Source organism: Erinaceus europaeus, chromosome X (assembly GCF_950295315.1).
Source record: "Erinaceus europaeus chromosome X, mEriEur2.1, whole genome shotgun sequence".
Lineage (NCBI taxonomy): Eukaryota > Metazoa > Chordata > Mammalia > Eulipotyphla > Erinaceidae > Erinaceus > Erinaceus europaeus.
Window position 1 is genome coordinate 17242338 of NC_080185.1, and position 22783 is coordinate 17265120.

A 22783-nucleotide genomic window follows, 5' to 3' on the forward strand; every position below is an offset into this window, starting at 1 on the left:
GTTTTACACGTGCTCTCAAAGAATTTAAAAAGAATAAAATAGAGCTTCCCTGCCCCCTAAAAAATGTATGTTGTGTGTGTATATATGTGTACAAAAATACGTACATTTTATTTTCAGTACAAATTAGTGTGTGTTTTATGTATTTGAACTCCCATGACTTTACATCCTGAGCTAGATCAGCCCCTCTTGAGAAATTCTAACTTAACTACATAGTGCCCTCTTCCATTGTTACATACCTAACAGTCCTCTCAGGGGCTGGCCCTTGACCATGCAGATTTGTAGACTAGGGAGAGTTAGGTGTCTGGGTTTCTCTGCTTTCTAGTTTTGTTGAATAGAGAAATGTGTTGGAAATGGAAACATAAGCAGAAGAAGGTTACACACGGGGAGGGAGGCGTACAGGAGAGGACTGTGGGAACTGCTGGTGACTTGCTGCTAACTGAATGAGGTTGATGGTATAGTGGAAGGGAGGGTGGTCATGAAGGACAGTTAACAGTTTAACAGTATCTTTCTTGCTTACTTATATAGGTGGTTATGCTGAGCTCAGTTAGTGATTTGCTGACATACATTGATGACAAGCAGTTAACCCCTGAGTTAGGCGGCACCTTGCAGTACTGCCACAGTGAATGGATCATCTTCAGAAATGTATGTTCTCTTTGCCCTTCCTGTAGAGTTCGTGTTGGCTTTTAAATCAACTTTTCCCACTTTCTATGCTCCTTGGGAAAGACAGCCTTCTGGGGGCTCCTGCTTTTCAACAACACTGTATAATCCGCCATCTTGTTTCTCTCCTATAGGAAATTGCTAGACATGATGCAGAGTCATTGAGGATGGCATTGAAGGAGAGGCCTAGGGAATAAGGGTACATGCTCTGCCCATCCCCTCCTGTGGCCATGTAGTAACTTGAAGAAGCAAGGGGTGGGGTGATGGCAAACCTGGTTGAGCGCACATGTTACAATGTGCAAGGACCCGGGTTCAAACCCCCAGTCCCTTCCTGTAGAAGGAAAGCTTCATGAGCGGTAAAGCAGGTCTGCAGGTGTCTCTCTCTCACTCCTTCTCTACCTCCCCCATGCCTCTCAATTTCTGGCTGTCTCTATCCAATAAATAAATAAAGATAAAATAAAGAAAAAAAATCAAAGGGTTTGGGTTGAAAACCTAGGGTTGCTGGTTTTTAACTATATGACTCTGAGCAAGTTATAGAGCCCCTCTGGGTTGCAGTCTCTCTAGTTAAAGGTGGGGATGGTAATAAGTGATAAATGGTAGAGGCAGATTAAGAAAATTCGACGAGATAACAAGTGTGAAGTGCTTGGCACAGTGGCTGGCATTTGACTATTGCTGGGGTGGGGTGCAGAAGGTCAAATCCAGGGCCTCATGCCTGTGAGGCATGTCCTCTACCCTGGAGCTATATCACAGACACAGCACAGTGATGTTTCCGAGGCAGTTTGATTTACTGCATAGATTCCTTCTGGTGTGAGTCTGTGCTGTGAGATGTATTAGTCCAAACGCCCAGAAATGTGGGTTTATATGGTCTCTAAAATGTTCCCCTTCTTTCTGAGAGTATTGGTTTCAGAAACAAAATAGATAGCACATCCTTACCTGTCACTTTGATGTGAGAGGACATTTGAGATCACAAGTTCAAATCTACTACAGTATCTCCAATGGCGTGTGGAGACTATCACCTTAGTCTGAGAATAAACTTAAGCAAAGTGGCTTTGAACTTCTCATCTCTCTTCAGAAGTCAAGCTATAGAGTGATTTTAGAATTGTAGAGTGTAGTACAGTAAGGAAACACTGAGTTTTTGAAAGAGTATCAAAGTTTTCAAGACATGTCATCTTTAAATGATTTTTGGGAGTCTGGCGGTAGTGTAGTGGGTTAAGTGCACATGGCGTGCGAAGCACAAGGACCGGAGTAAGCATCCTGGTTCAAGCCCCGGCTCCCCACCTGCAGGGGAGTCACTTCACAAGCGGTGGAGCAGGTCTGCAGGTGTCTATCTTTCTCTCCCTCTCTCTGCCTTCCACTTCTCTCCCCATTTCTCTCTGTCCTATCCATCAACAATGACATCAATAAAAACTACAACAATAAAACAACAAGGGCAACAAAAGGGAATAAATAAATAAATAAATATTAAAAAAAGAAATCATTTTCATTGGTGTCCAAGAAACCAGTACAGAAATTAAGAGGGGAAAAAAAAACTGATCGAGAGGACTGTTCCTCACTCTAGTTTCTGAGGTGCAGAGTGAGTGCGGATGGCCAAGAGCAGGGTCAAATCGCCTTAGTGGAAGCGAGTTTGTCTATGTGTTTGCTGTTGTGCTTCACTAAAAGGGGAGACAATGACTGGTCCAGATTTGGATACCCTGACAGAGTTCCTGTAGAATAAAAGAATCCCTGTCTCTTTGCAGGCTATAGAGAATTTTGCCCTGACAGTAAAAGAAATGGCTCAGATGTTACAGTCCTTTGGAACGGAACTGGCCGAGACAGAACTACCAGATGATATTCCTTCAATAGAAGAAGTCATTGCACACCGTGCTGAAAGGTATCACCTGCTAAAGGTATGTGGACAGACATGCTTCTCGTGGCCTTTCTCTTGCTAGAGAGGTGCCTGGGTGGGATCATTTAATGCTGGCTGATTGGGAGGAAGGCAGAAGTGGTGTTTGCCGGGAGATTGTCCGGGACAGGTTGAATCAATCTATGTGTTCCTCTGTATAAACAGTCATTGTCTTGAGAAATTGTTTCTTTTTTAAAAATTTTATTCCTGACTTCATATTGATTTACAAAATTACATGTCAGCAAGCCTCTAATTGCACACTGTTCCCACCACTAGAGCTCTGAATCCCCAATCCCTTCACTGCAAGCCATAGCAGTTCTCCCAAGGTTGCTGTCATCTCTACAACTATCTGTCTACATCTGTGCACAACTGCTCCCTTTTTCTTCCAGGTCCAGTCCTCTCTTCCCCTCCAAGACACACATAACCCTATTACTACATCCAAATGTCCCTCCCCTTTTCCTCCTCTCTCTCTCTCTCTCTCTCCCCGTGCTGAAGTTCAGAGCCCTCTTATCTTCTTCCTCCTATCACTTCTCCCCCAATGAGAGTATGGATCAAAATGGTTTGGGGGGGGCAGAAGGTAGGATTTCTGGCTTCTGTAATTGCTTCTCCACTGGGCCTGGACACTGGCAGGTCGATCCAAAGCCCCAGCTTGTTTCTGTCTTTCCCTAGTGGGCTAGAGCTCTGGAGAGGTGAGGTTCCAGGGCACATTGGTGGGGTTGTCTGCTCAGAGAAGTCAGGGTGGAATCATGGTAGCATCTGCAACGTCGTATTTGGAAGGTGGCAGGACAGAAAGTGAGACAAAATAGTTAGTGAACAGGAACCAAAAGTAGGAACAGAGGGAACAGCGACAATAAGATTAGGGATCTTAGAGTAGAAGAAAGCTAGAAAGTTCACTTCAGGCATATTTGTAGGAGCCCATGGCTATGGTAGTTTTTGCTTGAGTATGATAGTGAACATGAATTTGGATACAACTATTGTCTGAGAAAATGGTGTCCAAAACAGGCTAGAAAGTTGGATTAGGGTAGAGAGTAGCTCCCATTCTTGAAAAAAATTCTATGAATAAAATGAACTATTTTCCTCCATCCACCTGACCCAGGACCCGTATCTATTTATATTTAGCACCAGAGCCTGTGTGACCTCTGAGTCCCTGTTGGTCTGAGCCCGCAGCTCATGGTAACAGCTGGGAACATTGCAGGCTGCACCGTAAAGCAGTGATGGTAGGGACTGCTCCATGGAGCTCTTCCCCCCATCCTGTGCTCTCCATGCTGCTCCCATGTGGTTCCAGGGTACAAACCAAGGGCCACACATGTGGTGAGGTATGCACTCTACCTGCTGAGTCATATCCTGACCTAGGGTACCTACTCTTGATTTTTTCTTTTTCCTTTTCTTTTTCTTCTTTTTTGCCTTGCCTTGCCTTGCCTTGCTCTGCCCTCTTCTCCCCTCCCCTCCCCTTTCCTTTCCTTTCTTTTCCCTTCTCTTCTTTTTCCTTCCTTCCTTCCTTCCTTCCTTCCTTCCTTCCTTCCTTCCTTCCTTCCTGTCACTGGGGTTATTGTTGGTACAACTCCCAGTGGCCATTTTGTTCATCCTTCCACCTTTATTTGATAGGATGGAGAGAAATTGAGGAGGAGGAGATAGAGAGGAAGAGAGAAAGAGAGACACCTACAGCACCGCTTCAGTCAGGACCAGGGGTTTGAACCTTGGTCCTTGCATGGTAAAGTGTGCACTCAACCTGGCCCTCTCGTTTCCTACAGTTGACTGAAGGTGGCAAGTTAATTTTGTGCTCCTGACCAGTTTTCTGGAGTGTTGAAGTCAGATTTGGAGTCAAAGTTTACTTCCCCCTAGTTTAATGTAATTAAAATAATTTTCTATTGGGGTCATGCTAGTTTCCAAGAGTGTATGTTTTAGGGGTATATTTTCACACTTCTTCCTGATGCCCCTTACCAGAGTACCAACATTCTCCACCAAGGGCTACTGGGCCCACTCCAGCCTACCATGCACCCCCAGCCCCCCCCCCCCCCCCACCTTGGTGATTTTGGCCTTGGAGTCAGAATCTGAAAGCTCGTTTCCCTTTGACTTTGTTCCTTTTCTTTGTTTCTTCATACCCATATATACAACTACTGTGTGCTTCGCTTACCCCCCACACTTGGCAGGAAGCAATTTGGGGACACTGACAGACCCAGGCTCTATAGTGTGGTGGCATTTTCCATTAAGAGAGGACAGAAGCTGAAATTTTAAAGCATAATCTCCAAGTAAAGGCTCCGTGGAGAATCCCTCCCAGACTGTGTGATTGGGTAGTTTCCTCATTCTCTCTGAGTTTCCATTTCCTTTCTTCCCTTTTTTAATATGGTACCAGGGAGTGAACCAGAGGCCACACACGTACATGATACCACTAACTGACATGCCTCTTCCCATTTTCTCTCTTTCTCTCCCTTTTTCTTCCTTCTTTCCTCTTCTCACTCTTTTCTCCCTCCCTTCCATTTCTCTGTCATCCCAGGGCCTTGCTGTTCCAGAATGACTTTTTCAGATAGAAACAGAGAGGTGGAAAGACACACCAGCTCCAAAGGTTCCTCCAATGTAGTGGAGGCCTGCTTGAATATGGGTCATGTGGGCCAGGAAGATAGCATAATGGCTATGCAAAGAGACTCTCATGCTTAAGGCTCTAAAGTCCAAGGTTCAGTCTCCAGCACCACCATAAGCCAGAGCTGAACAGTGCTCTGGTGAAGAAAACAAAGAATATATGCAGAAATTTTACACACACACACACACACACACACACACACACACACACACACACACACACACACACACAGTATAGAGATAGAGAGGAGTTGAGAGGAAAGGGTGAAATAGAGATGGAGGGAGGGAGGGAGACAGACCTGCAGCATTACTTCACTCATGAAGCTTCATCCCTGCAGGTGGGAACCAGGTGATTGAACCTGAGTCCTATATGTGTGCTCAACCATGTGTACCACCACCCAGCCTCTGCAGAATATTAACAACAAAAACAAAACTTTAGTGGCTGGGGATGGCACATCCAGTAGAGCATGCATGTTACAGTGTGTCAAGACCCTGGGTTCAAGTCCCTTGTCCCCATTTACTGGGGGAAAAGCTTCATGAGTGGTGAAGCAGTACCGTAGGTATCTCTCTCTCTCTCTCTCTTTATATTTCTCTCTCTCTCTCTTATCTGTCTCCCCCTCCTCTTCCCATTTCCTTTCACATTCTGTTTCCATCTTAAATAAATAAATAAATAAATAAGAAAGTCTTCTAAGAGAAGAAAATGGGTCGTGTATATGAAAACAAAGCAAAGAACACTACCAATGTGAGATATTTGGCCACCCCTTAGCCCATTTTCTTATCCTATATCTTGAGAGAGAGAGAAAAGAATCATGAGTGAGACACCAAAGCATCACTCCATCATCCATGGACCTCTTCTAGCACCATCCATGGTACCAGAAATTGAACTGTGTGGTGCTGGAACCCAAGGCCTTGGGCACTCTCCCAGCTGAGCCACCTTCCGGTCCCTGGTGTGAAAATCTTTCTTGTCTACCACTGCTTTGTTGGAATATGGTAAAAATGTCAGCACAACAGGAGACAGTCTATTGAAACTTATTACCAACAAGAGAAGGAGGCTAAGAAGCAAGCATGAGTGTGCTTCTGGCTGTAATGAGCTTCTGCTAGTAGTGACTGCAGCATCTACCCCAACAGCCAGGAAGCCTGTCGGGAATCCTTCTAGCTCTGGATTTGGTGGAACCCAGGTATTCGCTGAGTTTGCAGCCATGAGGATCAAGGCCAACGCCTGTTGTTCCCATTCTGTGGGTTCTGGTTGTTGGCTTCCTTTTCTTTGGTCCCTCAGGTGAGCTTGCTGGCAGGCTGACCTGTTGACCTGTCCTGTCGTGCCTTTGCAGAGTGACATCACAGCCGTGACCAAGGAAGGGAAAATCCTGCTGACGAATCTGGAAGTGCCTGCTGCTCAGGATGCTGTCAGTATGCGGCTCAACCATCAACAGCAGATAAATGGAGACTGGCAAACGATTAATAAGTGAGAGCTCCCTCTTTGGGTTTAGATTATTTACTTGAGGCTTTTGTAAGGAAACCACAGTATTTCCATTAACTTGTTTACTCTCTTTATTTATTTGATAGAGACATCCAGAAATCAAGAGGAAGGGGGAGATGGAGAGGGAGAGAGACAGAGAGACACCTGCAGCCCTGCTTCACCATTTGTGTAGCTTTCCCTCTGCAGGTCTGCAGGTGGGGACTCAGGGATTGAACCTGGGTCCTTGTGCACTGTAATGTGAGTGCTTCATCAGGTCTGCCACCACCCAGCTGCTTTCCATTTTTTGAAAGTGGTGCCAGGGAATGAAGCCAAGGTCTCATGCATGTACCCATATCACTCTTGAGTCACATTCTGGACCAAGCTGTTGACAGACAGACAGACAGACAGACAGACAGACAGACAGACAGACAGAGCTATGGGCGTACCACTCCAGCCATCAGTGGAGCTGCCTCCCTAGCCCATTGCTGTCCATGGTGCTCCCATGTGGTACAAGGCCTGGACACAGGGCCTCATGCCCAGAAGGAAGAAATCTGTTCTACCAGATTTCTGTGAGTTATCCCCCAACCCCAGGAATTAATCCTTTTTATGCAGTGCTGGGATTCAAACCCAGGACCTCAGGCATGCGAGGCATTCAGTCTACCACTGAACCAACATCCCAGCCAACATTAAACATTGTCACTGCAATCTGTAAAGTGTGAAGCTATCCCCGGGTCCCTGGGAGTCTGGGAGCTCCTTTTTTCAATAGTCTTTCAGGGGGTTTGAGTGTATGTGTGGGGGTAGATAGCATAATGGTTATGCAAACAGAGTCTCAAGCCGGAGGCTCCAAAGTCCGAAGTTCAATTCCCTGTACTACTATAAGCCAGGGCTGAGCAGTGCTCTGGTTAAATAAATAAATAAATAAATAATAGATAGTTGGAGATGGTTGTAGAAGAGGTTCTGTGAACATTGATGCCACTACCTAGACCAGATGGCATGGCCTGTGACTTCCCTTGTAAGTTCCTTTCTTCTTCTCCTCCTCCCTTTTTTTTTTTTTTCTGCAATGTTGTGGCTAGAACCCTCATGCATACAAAGTGTGAGCTCCACCAGTGATTGACCTCCCTGATCCTACCTATAAATTCAGAATGTTCACAACAGGAGTATCCATATCCCTATAAACCAAGTAGTTGCTTCTAAAGACTTCTTTGGCTTTTTTTTTTCTTTCTATCAAGATTGCTGGCTCAAGTCCATGATATGGAAATTGCTTTTGATGGCTTTTGGGAAAAGCATCAACTGAAAATGGAACAGTATGTTCAGCTATGGAAGTTTGAGCAGGATTTTCAAGAGGTTGGTGAAAATGTTCCTTTAGGCATATCTGTTCATTGTGCTGACGTCTTCATTCACACGATATCCATTTTCGCCTACAGAGAGGAGGGGTGGGGGTGAGGGAGAGGCAACCATGAGTGGGCCTTGACCTTGAATGCAGAAACCAACTACAGTAGAAACTCTGGCTTCTTTGGCTTATGCATGGCAATGGAAGTGTTGAAATGCTTGTATATATGACAAGGGCAAAATTGCCATCCATCTGATGCTTCTCATTCAGATTACTTTTTGGTGAAGTGTGCTTTCAGACCATGGGATAGCTTTCTGAGGAAATAATTCCAGTTTCCCTTTGAGCCTTTAAATAGCACACGCCTGTTTTGACTGTGCTTATAACATGGCACCTTTTCTTTTTTTCTAAAACGAGAGAGAGAGAGAGAGAGAGAGAGAGAGAGAGTTCAGCTCTTGCAAATGGCAGTGCCAGGGATTGAACCTGGGAGCTCTGGGGCCTCAGGCATGTAAGTCCTGAGCTCATATACTGAGTTATCTCCCTGCCCCACACCCCCATGAAAACTTTCTTTAACAGCTAAGCAAATTAAATTGCTCTTGGTCTTTCCAGGTGTTTATGTCTTTCCCCCTCTCTTCACTGCAGCATGTGGGTAAAATAACCCTTTTCCTAACTATACCCATGTTAATTGGCACCCACAGTGAACTTTTTAAAACTGTTTTTAAAAATATATTTTGTTTATTTTTATTGTTGTTGTTATTGATGCCATTGTTGTTGGATAGGACAGAGAGAAATGAAGAGAGGAGGGGAAGACAGAGAGGGGGAGAGAAAGATAGACACCTGCAGACCTGCTTCACCACCTGTGAAGCGACTCCCCTGCAGGTGGGGAGCTGGGGGCTCAAACCGGGATCCTTATGCCAGTCCTTGCGCTTTGCGCCATGTGCGCTTAACCACTGAGCTACCGCCTGAATCCCTGAACTTTTTTTTAAATATATATATTTAAATATTTATTTTATTTATTCCCTTTTGTTGCCCTTGTTGTTTTATTGTTGTAGTTATTATTGTTGTTGTCGTTGTTGGATAGGACAGAGAGAAATGGAGAGAGGAGGGGAAGACAGAGAAGGGGAGAGAAAGATAGACACCTGCAGACCTGCTTCACCTCCTGTGAAGGGACTCCCCTGCAGGTGGGGAGCCAGGGTTCGAACCGGGGTCCTTATGCCGGCCCTTGTGCTTTGCGCCACCTGCGCTTAACCCGCTGCGCTACAGCCCGACTCCCGGAACTTTTTTTTTTTTTTTTAAATCACTTTGTTGGGTAGGGGGAGGTGGCTGGATAATGACTTAGGTTTTTAGGTATTTTTTTTTAAACACACTAATTTCTTGCCTGTGGTTTCATTGTGTTTCTCTCTTTTCAAATTATCTTTATTTATTGTACAGAGATAACCAGAAGCTGAGAGGGTAGAGGGAGATAGGGAGAGAGAAAGAGAGACACCTACTGCACTGCCTCACCACTCACAGAGCTTTCCCCCTGCAGGTGGGCACCAGGGGCTTTGTAACGTGTGTTTTGTGCATTGTAACATGTATGCTCAACCAGGTATGCCATCACCTGACCTATTCTTTTGTTTCTCTCAGTTGCTGCTTGCTTTAATTGGTTTCCTTTTGGTACCAGGTTGCAATATGACTGACATGATTACTGTCTTGTCTAGGTAGGCAGATAGGTTCTAGATGGTTAGGGACTTAACCTCAAAAAACATTATTTGGAAATTCAAACTGACAGAAAAGTTACAGGCTTCAGAATTGCAGAGAAATATTGCCTCATATTGTTCCTTCATAATGTTTTATCTAAGTTGCTTATCATTCATTCCCAATGCACATATGCATGGACCTAGATTGGCCCTCCTTAATCGCTATCGAACAGGCCATGGCCGGTGCGCCACTATGTTCCATCGCTGGAGAGCCAGAGACGACCCGAACTGCCCCTGCGGCTACAGCCAGACTATGACCCACATAGTCAACGACTGCCACCTCTCCAGATTCAAAGGAGGTCTCGAAACTTTACATCAGGTTCAACCTGACGCTGTTGACTGGCTACGGAAGAAGGGCAAACGCTAGAAGATGGACCTAGATACAATATACACACACACTTGTGTATATGTAAAATATTTTTGAGATTTCATTTATTCGTTTTTAAGAGTGAGATAAAGAGACCAAAGCACTCCTCAGCTCTGGCATATACAGTGCCAGGGATTAAATTTCGAACATCTAGGGTTGTAAACATGAAAGTCAGTTGTGTTATCTGTGCACTCACTATCTCATCTGCCTTCAGATATGTTTTGACAAAGAATTTAATTTCTGAGTTATTTGAGATTAAGTTGTAAACATATGCTTGAGGGCCCTTCCTTCTTAAATATTTCAGTATTTTTTAATGATGGGAATATTGTCTTATGTGATCATAGTATATGGCTAGCAGAATTGGTGCATTTAATATTCCCTCTTATGGGCATGCCAGTAATTAAATCAGTAATATTCTTTACAATGTTGGTCTTGATGATGGAGCGTTGCGTGAACTTGTCAATATCCCCACCCCCACCCTCTGTATCCAGGGTTATTGCTGGAGCTCCGTGGTGCCCACACTACGAATCCATTGCTCCTGGTAGCCATTTTTCCTTTTTCCTTTTTTCTATTTTTAAAAATTTTTATATTTATTTATTTATTACCTTTTGTTGCCCTTGTTGTTTTATTGTTGTAATTATTATTGTTGTTATTGATGTAGTTGTTGTTGGATAGGACAGAGAGAAATGGAGAGGGTAGGGGAAGATAGAGGGGGAGAGAAAGACAGACACCTGCAGACCTGCTTCACCGCCTGTGAAGCGACTCCCCTGCAGGTGGGGAGCCGGGGGTTCAAACTGGGATCCTTCCGCCACTGTTTTTTCTATTTTTATTTGACAGGACAGAGAGAAATTAGAAGGGAGGGGACATAGAAGAGGAAGAGAAAGATAGAAACCCACAGACCTGCTTCTCCACTTATGAAGCGCCCCCCTTGCCGGTGGGGAGGAGGGGCTCAAACCTAGGTCCTTGCTCTTAATACTATGTGCACTTACTGGGTGTGCTATGGCTCTCCTCCTCCCCATGTCTTTTTAGTCCCCTTTAATCTAGAACTTTCTTTTACCTTCCCTTTGTGTTTTATGACAGTGTCTTTTTGGAAGAGCACAGTTCTTTAAAAAATCAATTACTTCGCTCTTTCAGTTGCTGTGACATTTCCTCATGCTTTGATGAATCTGAAACTCTCCTCCATCTATGTACATATGGCTTCACATGTATGAGCGGTGATGTTTTATTAATCATAGGTATACATTGATACTTAGCAGGCTACATTAAAAATTTTTTATTATCTTTATTTACTTATTGGATAGAGACAGTCAGAAATTGAGAGAGAAGGGAGAGATAGAGAGGGTGAGAGACAGAGAGATACCTGCAGCCCTGCTTCACCACTTGTGAACCTTTCCCCCTGCAGGTGGGGACCGGGGGCTCGAACCTGGGTTCTTGCGTATTGTAACGTGTGCGTTCAACCAGGTGCATCACCACCCGGCCCCCTACCAGGTTACATTTTGACAGATCATGCCAATTCCGGTGAATTAAATCGCTAAAAATATTGTCCACAGTTGACCCATATTACTGTATTTATTTAATAGTGTTTCCTGTGATGCTTTTTTTATTAAGAGAAAATACCTGTGGATCTATTTTGATCACTTTTTTTCCTCCCTTCTGATTTTTAGCTCATGGCTGACGTTGAACTTCTGTTAAACCAGCAAGCAGAGCTGGCAGATATAACAGGGAATCTGTCGCAAGTGAAACACAAGTTGAAGAAGTTGGATAAATTAGATGAGAATTCTCAGGTGAGTGCATTTCGGAAGAGTGTGTGAGTGCATGGCAGTGAATAGTTATGCTGTGATGATTCGCAGTTGTAGATATCTATATCAGTGATCATTTTTCATAAGGACAGTCTTGTATAATTGGTTCAGTCATGCTGTTCTTTCTTCTGGTCGCTGGAGACCAGAAAGGATTCTGCTGATAAGCCATGCCGTCAGAGCAGGAGGCCTTGGAGATTGTGGTATGAACTGTGCAGGGTCTACTAGTGCCGCAAAAGCATAAATCATTTTGGAAGCAGCTTGAAAAATACCTATCAAGAATACTACTTGCTGCTTGCAGATGGTGGTAGCACATCAGAATGTAGCTCCCTAAATAAACTTTTGATATATACACATGGATCAAACATTGCTCCATACAGATAGACCTATGTAATCGAACTGACTGAGTAACCTTGGGAACATGGGATAAATCCTCTAACCCTTGGTGTCCTTATCTATAAGTTGGCAGCTGGGTGTGTGTATGTGTGTGAAATGCTGATTGACTCTGCTGAGTGACTGTGAAGACTGATTTAGATGTTCTTTCTTTCTTTCTTTCTTTCTTCCTTTCTTTCTTTCTTTCTTTCTTTCTCTCTTTCTCTTTCTTTCTTTCTTTCTTTCTTTCTTTCTTTCTTTCTTTCTCTTTTTTATTAAAAAAGGGAGACATTAACAAAACTGTAGGATAAGAGGGGTACAACACAATTCCCACCACCAGATCTCCGTACCCCATCCCCTCCCTGATAGCTTCCCTATTCTTTATCCCTCTGGGAGTATGGACCCAAGGTCATCATGTGGGATGCAGAAGGTGGAAGGTCTGGCTTCTGTAATTGCTTCCCTGCTGAACCTGGGCGTTGACTGGTTGGTCCATACTCCCAGTCTGCCTCTCTCTTGGTTGCTTTGAATGTTCCTACTCATGACTACAGAATGTGAGCTCAGTTCTACAGGGATGCAAAGGTCACATAGGCTCCTAAGCTGAATATGGGTCCCAGACCACATCAAATCGATGGGGTTTACAGTCATTTTTTAAATAGAGACAAAGAGAAATTGAGAGGAAAGAGGGAGATAGGGAGAGAGATACAGTACACAAGGATCCAGGTTCAAGCCCCCCCCCAGTTCCCATCTGTGGGGGGAAACTTCATGAGCGATGAAGCAGCACTGCAGGAGTCTGTCCATTTTTCTCTCTGTCTCCCCCTTTCCTCTCAATTTCTTCCTGTCTCTCTCAAGTAAATAAATAAAATTTTTAAAGAAAAAAATTTAAAGGAAAAAAATATAAAGAGAAACACCCATAGTACTGTTTTTTCAGTTGTGAACCCCACCCCCACCCCCTGCAGATGGGGACCTGGGACTTGAACCCAGGTCCTTGTGCATGGTAAAGTGTATACTCTACCAGGTGTGCTACTGCCTGGCTTTTAGTTCCCTTTCTGTCACTGCAGAGGGATGGCATCAAGTCACATCTGGGGCTGTAAGGCTCCCTGGTGCACCCTTCTTAATTACATTCTTCTCTCTCTTTCTATTCAGGTAACAAACTTTTATTGCAAATTAAACATGTTAGGGAAAGAGAGAGTGAGGGAGAGCAAACAAAAGAGAAAGAAAGAAAGAAAGAAGGAAAGGAAGGAAGGAAGGGAACTGAGAACTGACCCAGAAAGAGACCACCAGAGTGCTCCAGTTTGGGATTTATTTATTTATTTATTTTTATTTTATTTTTTATTTAAGAAAGGATTAATTAACAAAACCATAGGGTAGGAGGGGTACAACTCCACACAATTTCCACCACCCAATCTCCGTATCCCACCCCCTCCCCTGATAGCTTTCCCATTCTCTATCCCTCTGGGAGCATGGACCCAGGGTCATTGTGGGTTGCAGAAGGTAGAAGGTCTGGCTTCTGTAATTGCTTCCCCGCTGAACATGGGCGTTGACTGGTCGGTCCATACTCCCAGTCTGCCTCTCTCTTTCCCTAGTAGGGTGGGGTTCTGGGGAAGCTTGGAATAGTGGAGAGGAAGTGTTAGGGGGATACTCACTGCAAACTCTAGTGTACTTCAGCTTTAAGGTATATATTTTGCAGTAGTTTATGGATACATGTGAACATATGCTCTCTCTCACAGAAGGTGTATATCTAGGTTTTGGGACTTTGTTAGAAAGTGAAACACCTGAGATGGAATTAGAGTATACTATGAAAGGAAACGTCTCACTCGAGTAATGAAGCTGAAGGGTTGTCATTCCACCTGTGAAGTCTCTGGATCGTTGCATTGGTTAGCTTGCGATCAGCGGATGCAATATTATTTGATATGGATTGGGAGAGGCATATGGGAAAGTGGGCCCTATCTAAGGGTTCCAGGACTGGGGGAAGTAGGGGCTCTATAGTGGAGATGTGACGTTCCTGCTGTCTTAGGGTTCAAAAAGACAATCGATAGTTAATGTTATCATCACATTATTTGGTAATTGGGTTAACGTTGAAAAGTCCTTTTGTTATGGTTTGCTGTACAGTACCCAGTATCTTGTATATAGCTGTGCTATTGGTTGCTTCTGATCTACTTGGTCTAGGCTTTTGAGAGAGTCTGCATATCAAATACACAGCCTATATATTGAAAAGATTCAGTTTGTGTTTTGAAAAACTTTGAGACATACGATTGGTTTTCCCCCTCTCAAATTAATTAACTAGTGATTTATATGTCTACATTTTGCTAGGAGTGTACATAAACACCATTCCCACCACCAAAAGACTGTGACCCATCCCTCCCACCTACTCCCACCCCCCACTGGCCCAGGAAGCTGCATGTCTACCCCTCACCACAGGGTTTTTACTTTGGTGCCCTACTTACAATTTGGTCAGGACCTGCTTTTAGTTTCCCTTTCAGGTCTTAGTCAACTTCTGTTGATGAGTGGGATCATCCCATACTCATCTTTATCTTTCTGACTTATCTCACTTAACATAATTCCTTCTAGCTCTGTCCAAGATGCGTCAGAGAAGGTGGGTTCATTGTTCTGGATAGCTGCATAGTATTCCATTGTGTATATATACCACAGCTTTCTCAGCCAGTCATCTGGTGTTGGGCACCTGGGTTGCTTCCAGGTTTTAGCTATTATGAATTGTGCTGCTATGAACATAGGAGTACACACCTCTTTTTGGTTGGGTGTTATGGAGTCCTTGGGGTATAACCCCAGGGGAGGAATTACTGGATCATATGGAAGGTCCATGTCTAGCCTTCTGAGAGTTTTCAAGACTGCTCTCCACAGAGGCTGGACCAATTTACATTCCCACCAGCAATGTAAAAGGGTTCCTCTGTCCCCACATCCTCTCCAGCATTTGTTGCTGCTATCCTTTCTGATGTATGCCATTATTACAGGAGTGAGGTGGTATCTTAGTGTTGTCTTAATTTGCGTTTCTCTGACAATCAGTGACCTAGAGCAGTTTTTCATAGGTTTGTTAGCCTTTGGGATCTCCTCTGTAGTGAATGTTTTGTTCATATCCTCTGCCCATTTTTGGATGGGGTCATTTGCTTTTTTGGTGCTAAGTTTGCTGAGCTCTTTATATATTTTGGTGATTAGTTTCTTATCTGATATAAGGCATGTGAAGATCTTCTCCCATTCTGTGAGGGGTCTCTCTGTTTGTTTAATACTTTCTCTGGATGTGCAGAAGCTTTTCAATTTGATGTAGTCCCATTGGTTTGTTTCTGCTTTAGTCTTCCTTGCAGTTGGGTTTGATTCATCAAAGATGTCTTTGAGGTGTAGGTGGGAAAGTGTTTGACCAATGTTTTCCTCTAAGTATTTGATTGTTTCTGGTCTGACATCTAGGTCTTTGATCCATTTGGAGTTGATTTTTGTCTCTGGTGAGATAAAGTGGTTCAATTTCATTCTTCTGCATGTTACAACCCAGTTTTCCCAGCACCATTTATTGAAGAGAGCCTCCTTTTTCCATTTAATCCTTTGGGCCCCCTTATCAAAGCTTAGATGTCCATAGGTGTGGGATTTATTTATGGGCTTTCAATTCTGTTCCACTGGTCTGTGTGCCTATTTTTGTTCCAGTACCATGCTGTTTTGATGATGATGGCTTTATAATATAGTTTAAGGTCTGGGAGTGTGATGCCTCCATTTCTCTTTCTTTTCCTCAAGATGGTTTTGGCAATTCTAGGTGTTTTCAGGTTCCAGATAAATGATTGTAGTGTTTGTTCTAGTCTCTTAAAGAAGCTTGGTGGAACTTTGATGGGTATTGCATTAAATTTGTATATGGCTCTGGGGAGAATATTCATTTTGATGATATTTATTCTTCCAATCCATGAGCATGGGATATCTTTTCCATTTCTTGGTATCAGTTTCTATTTCCTTGAGTAGCGACTCATAGTTTTCAGCATACAAGTCTTTCACTTCTTTGGTCAACTTTATTCCTAGGTATTTGATTGCTTTTGCTGAAACAGTAAATGGGAGTGATTTCTGGATGTCTTCTTCTTCAGATTTAGTGTTTGCATAAAGAAATGCCACTGATTTTTGTACATTGATTTTGTAGCCTGATACCTTGCTATATTGCCTAATAACTTCCAGTAATTTTCTGCTGGATTTTTTAGGTTTTTCTATGTATACTATCATATCATCTGCAAATAGTGAGAGCTTGACTTCTTCCCTTCCAATCTGTATCCCTTTGATTTCTTTCTCTTGCCTGATTGCTATGGCAAGAACTTCCAATACTATGTTGAAGAGTAACGGTGGCAGTGGACAGCCCTGTCTAGTCCCCGATCTGAGGGGGAATGCTTTCAGCTTCTGTCCATTGAGTATGATGTTGGCTGTAGGTTTGCTATATATAGACTCCACTATCTTGAGGAATTTCCCATCTATTCCCATTTTTTGTAGAGTTTTGAGCATGAATGGGTGTTGGATTTTGTCAAAGGCTTTCTCTGCATCTATTGAGATAATCGTGGTTTTTGGCTTTGCTTTTATTGATGTGGTGAATGACATTGATTGACTTATGGATGTTGAACCACCCTTTCATTCCTGGGATGAATCCCACTTGGTCATGATGAACAATCTTTTTGATATGTTGCTGTATCCGGTTGGCCAAGATCTTGTTTAATATTTTGGCATCTATGTTCATCAGAGATATTGGTCTGTAGTTTTCCTTTTTTGTTCTGTCCCTATCAGCTTTTGGTATCAGGGTGATGTTGGCTTCATAGAAGGTGGAAGGGAGTATTCCTGTTTCTTCAATCTTACGGAAAAGCTTAAGAAGTATACTGTTTCCTGAAAGTTTTGTAGAATTTGTTTCTGAAGCCATCTGTTCCAGGACTTTTGTTGTTGGGGAGATTCTTAATAACGGTTTCAATTTCTTTGTCTGTGATTGGTGCATTTAGATTTTGTAGTTCTTCTTAGTTCAGTTTTGGAAGGGCATATGCTTCTAGGAATTGTTCCATTTCTTCCAGATTCTCTAGCTTGGTGGCGTATAGTTCTTTATAGAAGTTTCGCAGGATTCTCTGGATTTCTGTTGTGTCAGTTGTGATATCTCCTCCATCGTTTACAATTCTATTAATTTGAGTCTTCTCTCTTTTTTTTTTGGTGAGTCTGGCTAGGGGTTTGTCAATTTTGTTTAATCTTTCAAAGAACCAACATTTGGCTTCATTGATCTTTTGTATGGTTCTTTTATTTTCGATGTTTATTTCTGCTCTAATTTTAATGATTTCTGTCCTGGTTGCTTTAGAGTTCCTTTGTTCCTTTTCCTCTAAGTCCTTGAGGTGTGCAGTAAGGTCGTTCATTTGAGCTTCTTCTTGGTGTTTAATATGTGATTGTATGGCTATAAGTTTCCCTCTCAGTACTGCTTTAGCTGTGTCCCAAATATTTTGATAGGTTGTGTCTTCATTTTCATTTGTTTCCAGGAACATTTGAATTTCCTGCTTGAGTGAGTCTCTGACCCAGTGATTCTTAAGGAGTATGTTGTTTAGTTTCCAAATTCTGTGACTTTTAATAATTTTCTGTTTGTTGTTAAATGTTAGTTTTACTCCACTGTGGTCTGAGAAGATACTTGGAATGATTTCAATGCTCTTGAATTTATTGATGCTGTCTTTGTGGCCTAACATGTGGTCTATCCTTGAGTATGTGTTATGTGGATTTGAAAAGAAGGTGTATTCCAGTTTTTTGGGGTGAAGGACTCTGAAAATGTCCAAGAGGTCTAGTCTGTCAATCTCTTCATTCAATTCTCTTGTATCTTTATTGGTTCTCTGCTTTGTTGATCTGTCTAAGTGTGAGAGTGGGGTATTGAAGTCTCCCACTATTATTGTATTACTATTGATGTATTTTTGAAATTCTTTCAGTAGGTGCTTAATGTATTTAGATGTTCCCTCAATGGGTGCAGTTTGGGTTTTAAACTCAAAACCCCGTCTACACTTCCCAAGCCACACCTGTAATCACTTCCATCTGTGGTTGGTACTTCTTCTCGCAGCATTCCAGCTGCACCTGTAACCACTCCCATTTCCTTTTTAAAAATTTCTTTATTAGGGGATTAATGTTTTACAGTCGGCAGTAAATACAGTAGTTTGTACATACATAACATTTCTCAGTTTTCTACATAACAATACAACCCTCACTAGGTCCTCTGCCATCATTTTCCCTGGACCTGAACCCTCCCCCACATACCCCCAGAGTCTTTGGTGCAACACACCAAAAATGTTAAACTACTTTTAAATGTTATTTATTTGTTATTATTATTATATTAATATTATTTTTAAAATATTCATTTATTCCCTTTTTTGCCCTTGTTGTTTTATTGTTGTAGTTATTATTGTTGTCATCATTGTTGGATAGGACAGAGAGAAATGGAGAGAGGAGGGGAAGACAGAGGGGGGAGAGAAAGACAGACACCTGCAGACCTGCTTCACTGCCTGTGAAGCAACTCCCTTGCAGGTGGGGATCTGGGGGGCTCAAATCGGGATCCTTATGCAGGTCCTTGAGCTTTGTACCACGTGTGATTAACCCGCTGCACTAATTCCCGACTCCGTTTTTTTTTTTTTTCACCAGAGCACTGTTCAGCTCTGGCTTATGGTGATACAGGGGATTGAACCTGGGACTTTGGAGCCTCAACCATGAAAGTATTTTTGCATAGCCATTATGCTATCTACCCCTGCCTGTTCTCCCCTCTTGACAGAGCTCATACAATCATTATTTCTCTCCTTTTCGAAAATCAGGATGTGCTCAAAAGGGCCCAGTTTCTAATACTCCACGGACACAAACTGGCTGCAAATCACCACTATGCGCTGGACTTGATCTGCCAGAGGTGCAATGAGCTCCGCTACCTTTCTGATGTCCTGCCTAACGAGATCAAAGCCAAGAGGGTGCAGCTCAGCAGGACTGTCAAGATGCACAAGCTTCTCCAGCAGGTGAATGGTGCAGTTCTAACCAAGGAGATAAGTGCCTTTCCCCCCATGTCCTTCTCAGGTTCTAGGATCAGGGTCTGCTAGAAATTTTAGAATCAAAGTGGTCTGAAGTCTGCAGGACTGTGAAGTTATGCAGATTCAGTATTAAGTCAAGTATTAGAAGCCTTGGGGGTGTCTGTTCTAAATCCTGACGTCCTGGTTGTGTTGGCTTTCTTTCTGTTCCGGGTAGATCTCTGAAGCCTCTACTCTGGTTATCGTTTATAACTTAAAACACTCTTGAAAGCTCCAAGCATTTTGTGAAAAACTGCCCCGTCTCCCACAGTGCATAGTCCCAGTAAGAAATTAAGCAGGGTCAATGTGATCTGAAGGGATGTATGCACACCCCCACCCCTGTTTATAGTGGTTTCATTGACAATACCAAAAATCTGGTAACAACCAAAATGCTCTGATGACTGGATAAAAAAAAAGTTATGGGACATATACTCAACAGAGTAGTATGCAGCAATAAAAAGGGATGATATTGTGTCCTTTGGGATAAAGTGGATGGAATGGAGAAGATTATATTCAGTGAAGCAAGTAGGGAGGTGAAGGACAACTACAGAATGGTTTCACTCATTCAGAATATAGACTACTGAATATACAGACATGAAAAATAAAGTCAGTCTATTTTTAAGACTGTGGGAGAACTATAGTGGCTATCTGTGGGTGTAGGGATGGGGACACAGACCTTTGGTGACAAGAGTGGTGAAAAATAAAAAAAATAATAAATACATTTTAAAAATGAAATTAAGCCCCCTTTTCACAGCTGGGCAGTAGAGGGAAATATCCAGTCTCTAAAGTAAAATGTGAAATATCATTCTGAGGTATGGGATCTGAGCAAGGATCTTGCAATCCATCTCTTTCTAAGGTGAAGGAACTTTCATCCTGATCCTCAGCAGTATGCACTGATGCTACACTTTGCATTTTGCTAGGAGTTTCCTGTTTCTGTCATTGATTTGGGGGAAATAGCAGGTGACTGAAATGTTACTTTTGAGAGATGGGGCAGACCTCTGCTACAGAAAAAATCCCTTGTTATGAAATCAGAGCACCTCTCAACCTCACCCAGGCATCAGAAATACCTGTTGGAAGCCTGCAAAAATATACATGCCTGGTTTGTAGTCTGGAGAGCCTGAGTCAGGATTTCTGGGGGCAGAACCCAGATAGCTTTATTTTTAACAGCTCTGAAACCAACTCTGATTCACAGAAGCCAGGAATCATCGGCCCTCCCTTAATGACCAATCTTTCTCTTTTTTCTTCATTCATGGTGTTTGTGTGTGTGTGTGTGTGTGTGTGTGTGTGTGTGTGTCCATCCCTGTCCATCCCTGTCCATCCCCGTCCATCCCCTGTCCCTTCTCATCTGTCTGTGTATGACCCCAGGCCCGTCAATGCTGTGATGAAGGAGAGTATCTTCTAGCTAATCAGGACAGAGATAAGTTCCAGACTAAAGAAGATGCGGAGAAAGCCCTCCAAGACATTGAAAACTTTCTTGAAATGGCTCTGCCTTTTATAAATTATGATCCAGAAAACCTAGAGTATGAGTTTGATGTGATTTTATCTCCTGAGCTCAAGGTGAGAGGCTTTCATTTCCATATAAATGAATTTGGAAAACTAGAATTGTAGTTGTGCTGTGTTTGATGACTCTACCGCTGGCCTTTAGTCAGATTGAAATCACATAGTTCTCCTACGGGTCCGCACTGGAGCTCTCATAGCTATGCAGCAGCAGAGGCTGTAATGACTTATACTTATCTAGTGAAGAGTAGTTTCCTTTTGTAGCTATGCCTTCAATTGCTTTTCAAACAACGATCTGAGGTAAACTGAGAGTTTTGCACATGAATGATGCCTTTGAGAAACCTCCCTTACCCAGTATATTTAGAGAGAGAGGGAGAGTCATCAAAGAGACATCATTCCACCATCTATGGAGCTACATTGGTACTGTTCATGTTGTTGCTGGGGCTTGAACCAAGGGCATCATGCAAGTAAAGCATATGCTTTGCTAGTTGAATCACCTCCCAGTCCCCTACAATACTAGAACATTTTAGAATACTGTGTGTGTTTGTGTGTGTAAGAGACACCCTCACACTCCCTCACACTCCCCCATGGTCCATCCCATAAACACCATGGCTTTCACGGTGTTCGAATCAGTTTGGTTAATGTTATTTTGCAAGTCATTTTAGTGATTCATATTCCACATGTGAGTGACACCATCTGGTAGTTGACTTTTACTTTCTTTTTTTAAATTTCTTTTTATTTTTATTGCCACCATGGTTATTGCTGGGGTTCAGTGCCAGCACTATAAATCCACCTCTCCACCAAGCCATTTTTTTCCTTTTTCTTAATTTCTATTTTATTTGATAGGACAGAAAGAAATTAAGAGGATGGAGAGGGAAAGAGAAAGATAGACACCTACAGACCTGTTTCAAGGATTGTGAAGCATTCCCCCTGCAGGTGGGGAGTGGAGGCTTGTGAAGGTGTGCAGGTGGGGAGTGGAGGATTGTGAAGCATTCCCCCCTGCAGGTGGGGAATGGAGGCTTGAACCTGAGTCCTTGTACACATGGTAATGTGTGCTCTCAACGAGGTGCACTGCTGCTCAGCCCCTGGCGTTCACTTTCTGACTTAATTTCACTTAGTATCATCACTGTTCCATCTTGTCCTAAAAGGCATGATGCCACCTTTTCACTTTTTTACACACTAGGAGCTCTCATCCATTTTCTCTGGTATCCTTGGAGAATGGCCTGAATCTGTCCAAAGGGAATACTGGGTCCTTGTCAAGAGCCCTTTGCCCCAGATATCTTCCCTTTCAGCTGTCCTCCAGACCCAGCTTTTTTTTTCCTGCTCAGGTGGACAGTGAAAGGATGCAGAAAGGATCTGGGCCTGCTTAGCAGAGGGGAAGCAGGCAACAGTGGAGGTTAGCAGGTAGAGGACTATAGACTAGCTCAGTCCCACTTAGTTGGTAGTGTCATGCTAAGCTTTCCCCATTGTGTAAATAAGTGCATTTGTGACTCTTGATCAGTCCACGGGGTTGGTAGTTTGGAGTAGCTTCCAATTCTGTGCTTAGTTGCATTTCTTATAGGCCAGCCCAGAAAATCAGCAGTGTGTCTGTGGCAATGAGAAAGTGATTCTTTGGAAGTCATCAAGCTTAACTTCCTTTTGCTGCCTCAGATCATCTGAGAGGGTGGAGGAAGGTATAAGATTCATCAGTGGCTTTGAAGCATCCAAACAACATGGAGAGCCGTCAGTGCTATGGGCTAAAATGGAAAGGAGCGCTATGATAGTGACATTTCTCACGTCTTCTCTTTTCTTTCAATATATATATATTTTTGCCTCCAGGTTTATTGCTGGGGCTCTGTGCCCACACAACAAAACCCACTGCTTCTGGTGGCCATTTTTTTCCTTTTTTCCATTTTGTTTGAGAGGACAGAGAGAAATTGAGGGGGGACAATGAGAGGGGGAGAGAAAGACCCCTGCAGCACTGCTTCACCACTCATGAAGCTTCCCCCTGGGGTCACTGGGGGATTGAAGCTGTGTCTTGTGCATTGCAACGTGTGCGCTCAACCAGGTGCCCAGCCGCCTGGCTCCCCCAAATGTGCCTTCTTTTCG

At 43.2% G+C, this 22783-nt stretch overlaps 1 protein-coding gene across 3 annotated transcripts in view; it reads left to right on the forward strand.

Annotated features, from left to right (window-relative positions):
• MCF2 (MCF.2 cell line derived transforming sequence) overlaps nucleotides 1-22783 on the forward strand; it is a 157829-nt gene that overhangs the window by 86858 nt on the left and 48188 nt on the right. For all 3 annotated transcript variants that reach the window (XM_016190482.2, XM_060183183.1, XM_060183184.1), the window contains 7 exons: nucleotides 526-642; nucleotides 2394-2543; nucleotides 6445-6578; nucleotides 7802-7916; nucleotides 11670-11789; nucleotides 18959-19150; nucleotides 20564-20755. In XM_016190482.2, the coding sequence (XP_016045968.2) occupies nucleotides 526-642; nucleotides 2394-2543; nucleotides 6445-6578; nucleotides 7802-7916; nucleotides 11670-11789; nucleotides 18959-19150; nucleotides 20564-20755 (1020 nt within the window). The remainder of the gene's footprint in view (nucleotides 1-525; nucleotides 643-2393; nucleotides 2544-6444; nucleotides 6579-7801; nucleotides 7917-11669; nucleotides 11790-18958; nucleotides 19151-20563; nucleotides 20756-22783) is intronic.